At 39.4% G+C, this 14744-nt stretch overlaps 1 protein-coding gene across 2 annotated transcripts in view; it reads right to left on the reverse strand.

Annotated features, from left to right (window-relative positions):
* LOC124863025 (raftlin-like) overlaps positions 1-14744 on the reverse strand; it is a 164811-nt gene that overhangs the window by 21778 nt on the left and 128289 nt on the right. For both annotated transcript variants that reach the window (XM_047357273.1, XM_047357265.1), the window contains exon 7: positions 8316-8434. In XM_047357273.1, the coding sequence (XP_047213229.1) occupies positions 8316-8434 (119 nt within the window). The remainder of the gene's footprint in view (positions 1-8315; positions 8435-14744) is intronic.

Genomic DNA, 14744 nt, shown 5'->3' on the forward strand with positions numbered 1-14744 from the left:
TATATGACTTTCTGTCAGTGGTGAGCGCTAATGTGCTTCTCTTGGGATTAGGGTGAAGTCATCCTGCAAGATTAATCCTTTATATTGGCAGGGTCAGGTGCTTTAATATTGATTTTTGAACAGTTCTGTTCCTCACTTGTCTTTATTTTTATGACTATTTACATTGCACGTGGATTCTCACTGAAGGCATCAAAACTGTGAATTAATATGGAATTATTTAGCAAACTACAAATTGTAAAATAACTTTAAATATGTTTTAAATTTTAGATTCCTCAAAGTAGCCACTCATCACTTATTGCTTCGATTATTACATTTTTACCTCCGGCCTTGTCCCAATGCACCTCTGGGAAATTCTTTCAAGATTTTTGAAAAACCACCTTAGGTGAAGCTCACTGAGAGAATGCAAATAGTCCAGCGCAGCAATCAAAACAAAGAGTGGCTATTTAAAAAATCAAAAATATGAAAGATGTTTAGAGTTATTTTACACTAGTTTTATTTATGTGTGCTGATTCACAGTTTTGATGCATTTGCTACTGGGACACCTGAATTTCCCTGTTGAGGGATTTGTGTTTAGCCATATCTCTTTTCTGGCCTGAGCCATTAGTGGACCTTATCGCAAGCATTAACTTCATGCTGGCTTTGTTTTACATGCTCCTAGAAAGTGTTCCTATCCAGTGTTTCTGTGTTCTACAATGTTGCTTTCCTTGAATGAGGCATTGACTATGCTGCCATTAGCTTTGTGTACTCATTTCGTTTATTTTTCCCATAGAAAATACTGCTGGCCCAGTGCTTATGTGTCTAGCAGTGTTTTTTTTCCCCGGATGAAGCCATTAACAAAGCTATTACTGCCACTGAATTTGTGCATTCTCTTTGTTTTTTTTTGTTTTTTCATAGAATCTACTCCTTTGGACTGAATATTAATTGGACCCATATGCCTTGTAAAATGGCTTGATATGTCAGTTGGTATGAACTGCCACCATATAAATAAACAGAATTTCCCTGTAGAATGCTGTTTTACCAGGAACAGCTGCAAGTTTACATAAACACAAACATGAAATCTTTGCTTGACATCTTGAAGAGCTTCTTCCACCACTTCTGAATGTTTTCAGTTAATGCAGTCCTCACATTAGTGACCTTTTAAGCAGGAACAACACATGTGAAACTGTTGAGTGTTAAATTTCAACTGATGATGTTTCTCCAAACCCTAAAAAGCAGATGAGGCAGCAATAACAACAGACATTTTGAGAATATGGAAGAATCCCTGCCAAGTCCTTTAAGTAATGCCTAATCATTTGGCATTTCTCTTAAAAAGCAACAAAATAAGCATTAAAAGAAATGCAAAATGTTCCAGAAATGGCGTGCTATTTTTCTACAATGTCATGACAACATGTTGCACCATTACAATAAACTGTGTCTGATGCAACCCTTAGTAAATTATCATACATGATTAATCTCCAAATTTTGTGCTGTGAAAGAGGAACTGTAATAAATTCAAGAAGCAGAGATGAACATAATCCTTTTGGCCCAATCCTTAGGCACTAACTTCTCATTGACCCTTATTAGTAATCTTGTTTTGTAAAACTAAAAAAGTTTCCTTTATTTCCTTAATTTCACAATTCACATAACATTCTGAGTTTTTAACTTTTGCCTAAACAGTAGTTTAAAGTATACATTGAGCTCATATTTTGTTAAATATTCCAGTTCGAGAAGGAACATTTTGTTCGACCATAATCAGATATTTCGGAGGACTGTTTCTGAAGGATTTCTATCATCTTGAGAGATTAGAATAGAGCTTGTAGTCAAATGTGTTTTCAATGATGGATCTGACAAAGCTCAAGTGGATAATGGTACTTTCAAAAAATATTACTAAAAAAGTTGTTTGAAAGGGAAGCTTTTGGGTATGTTGACAACATCAGATTTTCCATGCACATCAGATACACAAAGTAGAAGATTTGTTCATGTTTTTGTAAAAAAAATCTAACACGTTTGGATGTTTTGTGCCTCCAAAGACAGAAATATAACACGTTCCTGTTAATGCACTTTGGCCATTTAGACAAATACATTTCCCTCCATCGACTGATGGTGAGCAGACATATTCATTCCATCCCGGGCTGAAGTCTAAAGGCGAATACATTTTGTGTGGTTATTGCTGCTGTGAAGCTCAGAGATAAGGGAGAGAACATTAGTTTCAGGAAAGCTCCTGTTTCCCTGTATTGATTTTTCCCACAGGACATAAGAGATGAGAAGCCAGGCCTAATTGGAGTTTCTTAGCAGAGCTTCTTGATGAGTTATTCATTTTCTGACACTTCACCATCTTTACTCTGTGATTCCTATTCAGGTCATTTTGCCCAGAAAAGAAAACAGATGCAACTTCACATGATGTTTTTAGGACATAAGGTGAGGAATCTCAGTAGTTTTTCAACAGAAAATCTCCGAAAACATCTCCTTTCATGTTGATTCATTCTAAATAATTGCAAAAGGTGGAACTCTTTATTGTGTTGGTTTATTTAAACTGCTCTTCAAACCATAAATATGTGCTCATGTAAGATAACACTGATATTGAAACAGGATATAAAAAAAGATTTCTAATGTTCTGTTTGTGTCTGTGTTGGGCTATTTATATTGCCTTGGTGGTGCAATTGATGGGCCTATTATTGTCATTGACTGTATTTCCTCTTTAAGAGGTTAACCTCTTTAATGGTGCGTTCACACCGAACGCAGATTCTGCAAATATTTCGCGCCATTTGTGTGCTTTTGCTTGCTTGACATTCCGGGTGAACTCTGCATTGCCATTTGGCAACAAGCGGCAACACTTCGCCGCGTCATCAAATAGGAGGAGCTTCTATCTGCTGCTTGCTGGTTTCAACTGAACATGGGGGACATGGATTTCACGAACCTAATTACAGTGTTTTACCTGTGGAGAGCCGAAAAACGGCGCCAACGTCGACGTCCCTGCGTTCACCAGATTCTTCAGGGACAGGAACAGTTCAGAGATTTCAACCACCTACTCCAGGAGCTGCGACTGGATGACGATCGATTTCAGTGGTACTTCCGTCTATCCAGGACCCAGTTTGAAGATCTGCTGTCCCGCGTTGGGAGACGAATTGGCCTCCGGGACACCAACTACCGGTGCTGTATCCCTGCTGCTGAAGGCCTGTCCATCTGTCTTCGGTGAGTAAATAAATCTCAGCTCAATAAAAAAACAGCCAATTTTTAATGTCCACATCTCCAAAATATAAGATATTTGATCCTAAACATAACCAGGCCAGGTCCTTTCTGTGCTTATCTCAGTAAAAGTAATTAGTTGAATCATAAAACTCTGGCTTGCCGCATGATCTGGTCCTCCATCTTCACTGAAAACCGCTTCTTCTCTGCTGCGGTCTTTCACCCTACGTCACAGCCAGATCCAGTCCCTGATTGATTGAAGCGACACGAATTTAGGAAAAAGATTTTTCAACTCGTCCATCGCTCTCGCTCCTCTCCCGCTTCGCTTGGCGCGCCTTCCGCACCGCATGCTTTGTCTCCTTCGCACTGCCTCGCGCCGCTCCGCTCCTGAACGCGCCTCTACATAGGGATAACATGTAAATCAGCCGTTCCTATCGCAGAATCCGCATTTAGTGTGAACGCACCATAAGGGGTTAACCTCTTAAGCACCCCTTCCCCGGAAACGAGGGAAGCTCCAGGTTCTTTTTTTTTTCTATGTTTATTGCTCAAACTTACCTTACTTAACCATAGATATATGTGTGGTATCCTCTGAGACATCAGACTCTTGGCTAAAAGCTGATATAAACCATTTCTTTGAACACCAAACACAATTAAAACTACAAGCAGTTAAATCAAAAAAATGCAGGAAGTAAAGGCACTCCACAAAATTGATTCACCGGAAGTCTCGGCCTCTGCTGATTGGTGGGATTGATGTGAAAGATGTGGGGATAACTTTATTCTAGTGGCTCTAAGGATGAAAAGGAGGGTCATTTGTGCAATTTGGCCAATTCAAACTTGAGTTATTGGCGTGCGCAATGTAGGTTGTTATTGTAAACACTGAGTATGCTGTAGCGCAAGGTGCAGTCGCTACAGCTGTTACACACCGGACCTTCCTACCTTGGCTGTTTATATGCTGTGGGTATCATTTTGCGTGTTTGAGTGTTTGTTTTTGAAACACAATGTCTTCCCGCACAAAGTTCTAGACCATCGCTGAAGCTATGGACCTAATTACAAAGGACTGCGGTAATGAAGTCTGTGCAGAGGATTTCTCATCTGAAGACAAATACCTTATTTATCCCGACAAGATCAATGATGAGCTGGATTATGCAGTTCTGCCGCTTGAAAGGTATGTAATTTTAGTTTTATTGCGAAGTACTTATAAAGATTGTCTTTTTACACCAGTGCTTCGTGATATTCCATAATAAAAGGATTTATAGGCCACACAGTGGAAGATAGCACTGAAATGCTTGCCACTGTAATTAGCCCCTACACACCCACCCCCACCTGCCGGTAAACAAAGATGTTGTTAACATATACATTCATTCCTAGTTGTCAATAAATAGATGTTATTTTATTTTTAGCGATGCTGTTACATATTTTATTGTGAAGATTGATTTTTATTTTTTTTTTTACACTGGTGCTTCCTCTTCAATAAATGTGCCCAATGTGATTCAACATAGCATTTTCTTGTTCTATTGAAAATTATAAAAAAATAGATGTAGGTAATAAAAACAAAAAAAATCAAAAACAGGCTGTTTTAGACATGTAAAAAGTAGTTTATTACATTTTTCAAGTAAAAACACAAGAAATCTCCACTTTTGCAGACGGTGCTGAATTGTGCCAAAGTGTGCCATATGGTGCCAAAGGTAAAAACGCCTACATATGTCTTTACTAAAACCTCTGCAACTTTGCTTTAGTTTACCTCAGCTGCATGAAACGTTTCACAGGTAATGTCCACAAGTGGATTTAGGGTTTTCCAAAGTTTGTAGCCTTCTTCATTATATTTTTAAAAGGTTTATATACTGTACAATGCAGGAAACATTCTGGCGAGGGAAAGACATTTCTTTTTTTCGTGTGCTATCCTCATTACCTCTGAAACAATAGCTGCTACTGTGATATTTACACTTCTGATTGAATCTCCAGAGTGTTACCTTTAATTTGACACCAAGCCTATTTAAATAGAGTTTGTAATTTCTGAGAAAAACTCAATTACATTTGGCCATGTAATTTTGAGCACAAACTTCACAAACATGCCTTAGGTTAAAGCAGAGAAAGTACAAATGGCTGAGTTCTTATATCCTTAAAGCCTCTCCATTAACAAATGTAGTACGATTTGTTCATAAATGTTTTGGCACTTGTTTCCATTTAAAATGTTAGAAAAGAAGCTTACCAATTGCAATTTATTCTCTTTCCCGTTGTTGCCAATCCATAGTGAACCATAACAACAAAACATTGGATTTATGTGTCCCATTAAAGTCCATCTACTAATGTAGTTTCAGACAAAAGTTTTGAGTTATTCTCTTTATTTTACTTTTCTGCTATTGCTATGATCATGCAACATTTTTCTGTGACTGGAATTCTCATTTTAATTTAAAACTGTTAAAGAGTACAGTCTTATACAGTGCTCATCAAGTCTTTGCTGTTTGGGTTGTATTCTTATGAATCAAATATGTCTGTTTTTTTATTTATTTGGTACAATAATTTTAAATGGATAATACAATTCCAGTGATATGCAGGAATTAATTAAACACCTGTGGATCTGATGCCATTTACAGCTGAAACTGTTTTAAATGCTAATTTCAAACTATAATTTATAACCAGTTTATGAATGAAACAATTATATTTTAATACGTATGTGCCATCTCTGACGAACTGTCTCCGATTAGGAGGTGACAAACTACCACTTGACAACAATATAAATAATTGCACACACTCTCCCCTTCTTCTGTAAGTTTCATACATTGAACCACCTGCGAAACTATTGGTTGCATAAAAGTGAGGAACATCCACAGGAAGAGATGATTTAACTAAAGACGAAGAAGGAAAAAAACAAAAAGATGAAAAGGGTAAAAAACTGACTAATTATTATTCTTTATTTTTTATCTTAATGATTACAGAAATGAAACAATAGGGAAGCTGTAAGGATGCTTTGCATATCAATTTTAGGCAGTTATTGTAGATAATGGAAATGACGTGCAGCCCTGATCAGCCATTGTGAAAGAGCAAGTGTCAATCTGAATTGGCAGCTCGCTCGAGTGGAACGGCTTTTGATAAAGCCTCCAGGAGAGAGGATCTGATTGGATCTTCTGGAACACTGTTGACAGTTTGGCATCATTCCTGGTTGGTGTTTCTGAGGAAACCTAGAAATCTATTGAACTGTAACATTATTACCATTTAGCTCAAATGAAGGGAGGACTGCAGGAGACTTTTTATTGGCACACCATCAGCGCCATGGTGGTCAGTCAGAGAGAGACACATTTTTTGGGGGGACAGAAGTCTGCTTTCACACTTGGACAGCCAGAGGCGACAAAAAAGTCCAAATTCAATTACGGAGATAACATCTCCACACACATGTAGGGACACAAAACCAAAAATCGGACACTCTTGAATAATGGACACAAACACAAGCACACTAAGCTGCAAGGTCCAACATAAAAACACACATGAAAAGATTAAAGGGCGTTAAACGCCCGCTAACCTTCTGTACCCATGAAAAATCAATTTCCAACTTGGAACTTGTTGAGAAGAGACACTTATCGGCCTTTTGATAAGGCCTTGTTTGCCTCCGATAAGATAAACCACCACAACACATTTCCCATAAAGTCAAATTTGCCAGATTTGCCTTCAGGGTTCTGGGTATTAGGTTGACTCATGAACGCTTTGGTGGAGGATGGGTAAAATGTCTGAGAATACGTCAATTTTAATAGTAAAGGGAACTGGGAATTTTGCTATAAAATAGACAACAGTTTAACAATTGCAAATTAAATCAATCCTCTGAAGTCTGAGGCCATGGTTCACAACTGCAATACAGAAGAACTTCAAAAATCCTGGTGTGTTGTTCACAAGCATGTATACAAAAATGAACCAGGCTTCCATCTGTAAAATGAAGGCATCTGTTATCATAAAAAGCTGAGCTGAAAGAAAAAGTTCTCAATTTGTTGGTCCATTTCATTCCAACCAGTACCTGCAGTCACTTGATAAAGTGACTGCAGTGATTTCCCAGGCCCTTGAGAAGACCTAGAACTCGATGTAAAGATAAGGTTTGAAACCCCTTTGACCTGGGATTGCCTTGGGATGCTCCTTAAAGTGGGAAACGTTGATAAGTAAAGCAATATCTGGGTTTCCCCCTGTGACCTGTTACCTTGACAACCTTATCTCAGATAAGTGGAAGACAGTGAATTAGAAGATGGTTGGATACAGGGGTGGATGGAGGTTATTACAGCAAAATAGGCAAGAAAAAATGGAAATTCTTATATTTTTACACTGCAAATAAATCAGAATTTGTAATTTATAATTTTGGGATCTCAGCTTGTTTTTCAGACTAAAAAGTTCCATCTTAAAAAGTTTCTGTTGTTTTTTTTTTGAGATTCAAATCACAACCCCTATAAAATTGTGTATAAGCCTTGCATTTCTACAGCATAGGCAGATATTCTGCCTTAGGTAAATAAGGCTACAGCACTGCCTTCCAATGCATCTGATACTGTAGCATATGTAAATTGATCACCAGATTTTGTTTGGACATTTCAAATAATTCTGGTTTAGGCAGCATTGCAACTGATGGTAAACATACATAATATCAATGGGCCCCACTGTTATTGAATCAATGCAAGTTCTACACATACACATTTGTTCTTAATGCAGGAAATAATTAATTGACCTCTTGGGGTACTAATAGAACATGTACAGAGCAATGACCTTTCATCAGGTATTGATTGGGTTACAAAAAACTGAATGAGGCAAAAGTAACGTATGCCACCCTGATACTGTAGAATGCTGAATTTTGGACCCTTCATCCCAATAGGCAGGTACTGTGCAAAGTAGGAGGTTCTTCAAGCTTAGTCCCATGCAAGATGCATTTTTAGATATCCCTACATAAATTGGTTGGATAAGAGTTGTTTAAAGTCTGTCCGAAGCCATGTAGGGATAATAAACATTTAGCAAACATATACTGATTGGCCCAGATATGCACAAACATTTGATTTCAGACCAAATTAGGCAAAATCGTAGAGTTGACATTTAGGGAAACTTTGATTATTTTCCCCTGGGCTGTGAACAGAGCACTGAAGCAAGAAGCCATAAACTCTGACTGAAAGACAAATAGCTCTACTTACATCAATGATGGTCCACTGTTCCACTACAATGGCATCATATGTTGCCACAGCAGTGTTTGGCTCACCCCCACTCGCCTCTTGGAAAATGAAAACACTTTCCACTGTCTTAGGCAGCAAATCTGCAGAGAAAGTAAAAACAAAATCTATCCTTAGGAAGACTAATAACTGGACAGAGCTGTTTTCTGTACCTTGGCATCCTAACAGGAAGAACATGGTGAGATATCTCCCAGGTACTTTCACAAACCATTGTACAACACAGTCAAAGTTAGGGCCATTCATTTAAGCAATGTGAACTTATGAATTATGCAACAGCACAACATATAACAAAACAAGCATTTCTGTTAGAAGATAAATCAGAAAGGTAGACAGGTTGTGGACCTGATCTAAAGCTGGGTAGAGTTTAGGGCTTGACAGCTACACAGAAGTTAATTAGAGCTCAGGATAATGGTGAGTTCTGCAGTGGATGGGATTTAAAAAAAACATTGTTCTATGTCCTGAGGATTTGGACTAAAAATACTTTCTTCAAAAATGATGAAGAACTTTGACTGGTCAAATAGAGCAACAGATTGAATGAGGTCCCTTAATTTTGGATAAACAAGAAATCATTTCACTATGCTTGCATTAATCACCTTACAAAACCTTAAATATAGAAATTCCTTGTTGAAAGAAAGCCAAATTTATGTTGCAAACCATGTAGGAATAGGTTGCTCTGGTCGGATAAGACAGAAACTGAACTGAACCCTACATGCAAAACTTCATATGTGCAGAACACTAATAATCTGAACACACCATCTTAGTGTTAAACAAAGGTAGTGGAAGCATAATGCAATGGGGATCACATTCTTCAGCAGGGACGAGGAAGCTTGTAAAATGGGGAGATGAAAGGAGCTTATAAATGGGCAGTACCAAAAGGAAACCGGTTAGAGGCTGTTAAAAATTCTGGGGTGGGCGTTCACCTTCAAACTTGACAATGACCTAGATTGTACAAGCTGATCTGTAGAAAAGTAGACACTTTGACCTAAGGCTGTGCAGTAATGAATGACAATATGGCTACAGTTCAGGATCCAGGTGAATCCTGTAGAAGAAAGTAATTTTTAAAGTAATACTTCTGTGTTTTCCAACGACAAGGACAAAAGTCTGATCCTTTGATACATTTAAGTGATGGATGCCACAAATCTAATGAAGTAAGTCCATAAGGGATAAACCATCATTTTGCAGTGCCTGCATTCTTCACCTTAAAAAATGCTCAAATGAGGTTAGCCACACAGCAACATTGACATTGATGCTAAATTCTGTGATAATGACCAACTACATTTTCTAAGCTACTCGATTCTGTTGGACAATCACAGGATTGGCAACCAACACAGAAACACCACTGCGACCTCTGAGAAACCTCTCTTGTTATTCATGTGATGCACTGGTGCACACATGCACGTATGCACACAATTCACAGGCTGAGGTCCGGTCTTCCCAGCTGTCCTCAGTGCTTTCTCGTTATAGCCACGGCATTTACACACTAATACAGTTTGCCAGAGCCCGGGAAACAACATGAGACACTCCACATTTCATTACCAAGCCTTAATAATAGAGGGATGAGAAGTGGCTAGAGAGCTGCAAAGATAGGGAAGTAAGACAGAGGGAGAGACAGAGTGGAGGATGACAGACTCTTTTATTTCCTTCCCTCCCTGAAAACCCATTTAGCACTGGTGCACGCTCAATTGAAAACATCTTTCCACTGGCTCCCTCAAACAAAGGCATTGTCCATGTTCACCTCCTCCTGCCCCCTTTGCCTCTTTTCTCTCCAACATCTTCTTCCCTATCTCAACCGTGTGCCTTCCCTGCCTGGCAGATCTAGTAAAGGGACCGTTTTAGGAAGTGTCAGACGATGAGGCTCAGTATAGGTTCCCTGCCAGCGCAACAGGGATCGCTCAAGTGAGTTCAGCACAAGGTTTCCGTCTTGCTGCTCTGCCCTGTCTCTGGTGATAATGCACACAGACTCTGAGCAGGGGAAAGAGAAGCAGGAGAGTGGAAAAGATGGGAGCAGATTGCTGGGGGCTCACACTCTGTCAAGGGAATCCACCAGGTGCGTGCACAAATAGACATTATCTTGCACCTATTGACTTGTGAGCTGAGCTAAGCAGCCAACGGGCCAACTGAGAATAAGATGTTTACACTTGCAAAAACCACCATTTGCTTTCAATAAAACTGTTCTCCCTCCCCAGTGACTCATATGCTTAAGGTCGCAGGCCAATGCATGCAAATGTGCTGAAAACAGGGAGTAACACTGTTGAACTGGTTGCAGATGCTACAGCAGAGAGTAGAGTGCAGGACAGTGGCAAGGTGACAGTAGCTGATATGTGGCATCAGAAATCAGCAGCCATACTATGCAGAAGAGAATCAGTCACAGATGTGCTGACACATACAGACTGTCTGGATCCTAAAGAGCTAAATGTACAGGGGTTGGATAATGAAACTGAAACACCTGGTTTTAGACCACAATAATTTATTAGTATGGCGTAGGGCCTCCTTTTGCGGCCAATACAGCGTCAATTCGTCTTGGGAATGACATATACAAGTCCTGCATAGTGGTCAGAGGGATTTTAAGCCATTCTTCTTGCAGGATAGTGGCCAGGTCACTACGTGATACTGGTGGAGGAAAACGTTTCCTGACTCGCTCCTCCAAAACACCCCAAAGTGGCTCAATAATATTTAGATCTGGTGACTGTGCAGGCCATGGGAGATGTTCAACTTCACTTTCATGTTCATCAAACCAATCTTTCACCAGTCTTGCTGTGTGTATTGGTGCATTGTCATCCTGATACACGGCACCGCCTTCGGGATACAATGTTTGAACCATTGGATCCACATGGTCCTCAAGAATGGTTCGGTAGTCCTTGGCAGTGACGCGCTCATCTAGCACAAGTATTGGGCCAAGGGAATGCCATGATATGGCAACCCAAACCATCACTGATCCACCCCCATGCTTCACTCTGGGCATGCAACAGTCTGGGTAGTACGCTTCTTTGGGGCTTCTCCACACCGTAACTCTCCCGGATGTGGGGAAAACAGTAAAGGTGGACTCATCAGAGAACAATACATGTTTCACATTGTCCACAGCCCAAGATTTGTGCTCCTTGCACCATTGAAACTGACGTTTGGAATTGGCATGAGTGACCAAGGGTTTGGCTATAGCAGTCTGGCCGTGTATATTGACCCTATGGAGCACCCGACAGACAGTTCTGGTGGAAACAGAAGAGTTGAGGTGCACATTTAATTCTGCCGTGATTTGGGCACCCGTGGTTTTATGTTTTTTGGATACAATCCGGGTTAGCACCCGAACATCCCTTTCAGACAACTTCCTCTTGCGTCCACAGTTAATCTTGTTGGATGTGGTTCGTCCTTCTTGGTGGTATGCTAACATTACCCTGGATACCGTGGCTCTTGATACATCACAAAGACTTGCTGTCTTGTTGACAGATGTGCCAGCAAGACGTGCACCAACAATTTGTTCTCTTTTGAACTCTGGTATGTCATCCATAATGTTGTGTGCATTTCAATATTTTGAGCAAAACTGTGCTCCTACCCTGCTAATTGAACCTTCACACTCTGCTCTTACTGGTGCAATGTGCAATCAATGAATACTGGCTACCAGGCTGATCCAATTTAGCCATGAAACCTCCCACACTAAAATGTTGGTGTTTCAGTTTCATTGTCCAACCCCTGTAGGTGATGCTGGAGAAGTTAGGAATGTGTGTGTTCCAAAGAAGTCGTCGACATGTAAGCAGATATACAGTCATGTTCAGTATATTAGAATGTGTTCCAATGAGGCTTGTTTGTCAGATTAAATGTACCTTTTGAATATAAAGACCTTGACACAGTTATTAAACATGCTGTTCACTGAGCCCACATTTCTGTTTAAAAATGTTTTTTTATTGGTCTGATGTAATATTCTAATCATAAATGTCATGTTTTCCTATAAGCAGACAGTCGTCATAATTAACAGAAATAAATGCTTGAAAACATCAATCTGTGTGTAATTAATCTAAATAATGTGTTTTACTTATTAATTTGAGTTACAGAAATAAAGGAACTTTTCAATAGTATTCTGAGTATAATTGATTTAATATCACTGTACATGGATTGCACATACACAGCCTCAGATTGAGTTATTTAATTGAATGTATGCACATTCTAGTGGCAAAAGTCCTGCATCTCCTTTAATACTGGTGACACAATAGTATCCATCTCCTTTCACTTTTTAAACACTTTTTGACTTAAGTCAAAAATGTAAAAAAAAAATCTAGATATTTAAATAGTTGTTTATACGCAGTCTTGCAAGTGCCATCTTATGTTTTAACATGCAATAATCCGTCCTCATTAATGCAGGTGCACTCAGACTAATATAAGCGTCATCAAATTTTCTGATGAATCAGGAATGTTAAGTTTGCTGTAGAAGAACGACTGCCTGTGGGTGTACCTGTGTCAGACTAATACCTTTGAAAACTGATTGTGACAGCTATCATCATTATTTTAAAGTGAGTTGAATAACATATTTGTGCATATTATTAATGTGTCCACACAGAGTGGCTGCACTTACTACTCTACTCTGCTGGGACTGGTCAAATGTCATGAGAATAATCTACACAGCAGTGCTGATTAGAAATTAATACAGTTTAGTACAGGTTAAAACATCCACAAAACAATGCAAAACCATGATTATAAACACCTAGATATGTGTGTAGATCATTTAATCCCTGTTGTCAGATGTCTTTTTTCCATATTTTATTCTTTGAGTTTGTCTGGTTGCTATCAGATAGACAATACTGCACTCACAAGTGAGAAGCGAACTGCCTCAAGCTTTGGTATCTTCTTATATCTGTTCTTCTACTGAATAAGTAAACAATCCGATCTGAGAACAAACTGTTCAAGTTTTACTGTGGTTTTTTTAACCGTCTTCCACCTTTTAGGATTCTTGCAGTCTTTACCCACAATTGTTTTATCTATCTTTTAATATTCTTTTTCTATTTCAAACAATTGTACAATGTGATGCAGCACAGTGAAGTTTTGTAGTGCATGGGAGTTTTCCCCACGAGGACAATAAAGCACATAATATCTAGTTTTATTAAAATGGCACCTAACCTAAAATCCCAGAGTTTTCAATTCATGGTCTTGTTACTTTTTCCCACAACCTCTTTTCACTGTAGACAAGAACATACACCTTTCAATGGGGGTTAGGTTTGCAAGGTTAAACCTCAATGAACCATTGGACTTCTCAAACAAGGTCTTTTGGACAGATGAAATCAAAGTATGGACGTTAGAGCAAAATGCACAGCACAATGTTTTAAAGAAAATCAAACATAGGATATCAGCACTGGCACCTCAAAGCAAGTGTCAAGCACGGTGGTGGACGGTCAAAATGACCATGTCATATGATGTAAGTCTTTGTCAGTCTCTTGCTTTGAGAGAAAACAACCACTGACAGCATTGATGTTGTAGGTGGTTCTATACCCTGCTGAATCATTAGGCATACTTTGTTTTAGCCATGAGTAGACCTGTGAAACAAGGTGGTAAACTATGTAGTAAAAATTTATTGGGTAAATGTTTTGGGTTTACTGAGTTTCTGGACTCCTGCGGTCACAAGTCTTCTTTTTTTTATGTCTAAAGACCGGTTGGCCTTTGGAAAGCTGGAAAGTAACCCTGCCCCAGGCTGTCTCTGGTGACATGCATGCCAGGCGCTGCCTCAGACAGCTGGAGGCCAGCTGCTGACAGCTTATCTATATTTCAAACAGGCAAGTGGACATGCACAGTCAGGACACAGCGAGGAAGAGGTGAGGGAGTCTAATGTGAGGACTGGATGTGACTCCTCCCTGTGGAGCCTGATGTTAGGCAGCTGGCAGGCTGTCAGGTGGATTTTAGCGCGCGAGGTAAAGCAAAAGAGGCTGGTGCCACAGAAGATGTTTGCTAATGTATTTTCTGATTTACCTTAAACTCAGCAAGACCAGATAAAGACCAAAAGACAAACTTAAAAAAAAATACTGAGCTTAACTGGTTAAAATTTTCTGCCCAACTCATAGAGTATTAGATGATCACAAATGTAGTCATACTCTTGGTCAGATATGCGCCTGCCAAAGTACTGATGCATGACTGAAAGATTACAGCCTGTTCATGAGATTTCCAGTAAGGAAGTGTCAGTTTTTCTGTTTATGCTACAGTTCATTGACAAAACGTGTGACATCCAGAATAAAAATCCACACGCCTTTTCATGAACCAGCCCTGACAGCGAATTACCATAATAGCTCAGTTCCTGCACAATAAATCTGCAGCCAAGGTGGCCCCAGTTATCGCTCTAAGCTGTGAATCTTTGAAAGGTTTTACTCCACTCACATGAGTGAATTTGACTTTCTTCCCTTTCCCAAACAAGCAGATATA

This window comes from Girardinichthys multiradiatus, chromosome 3 (genome assembly GCF_021462225.1).
Source record: "Girardinichthys multiradiatus isolate DD_20200921_A chromosome 3, DD_fGirMul_XY1, whole genome shotgun sequence".
NCBI classification, from domain to species: domain Eukaryota; kingdom Metazoa; phylum Chordata; class Actinopteri; order Cyprinodontiformes; family Goodeidae; genus Girardinichthys; species Girardinichthys multiradiatus.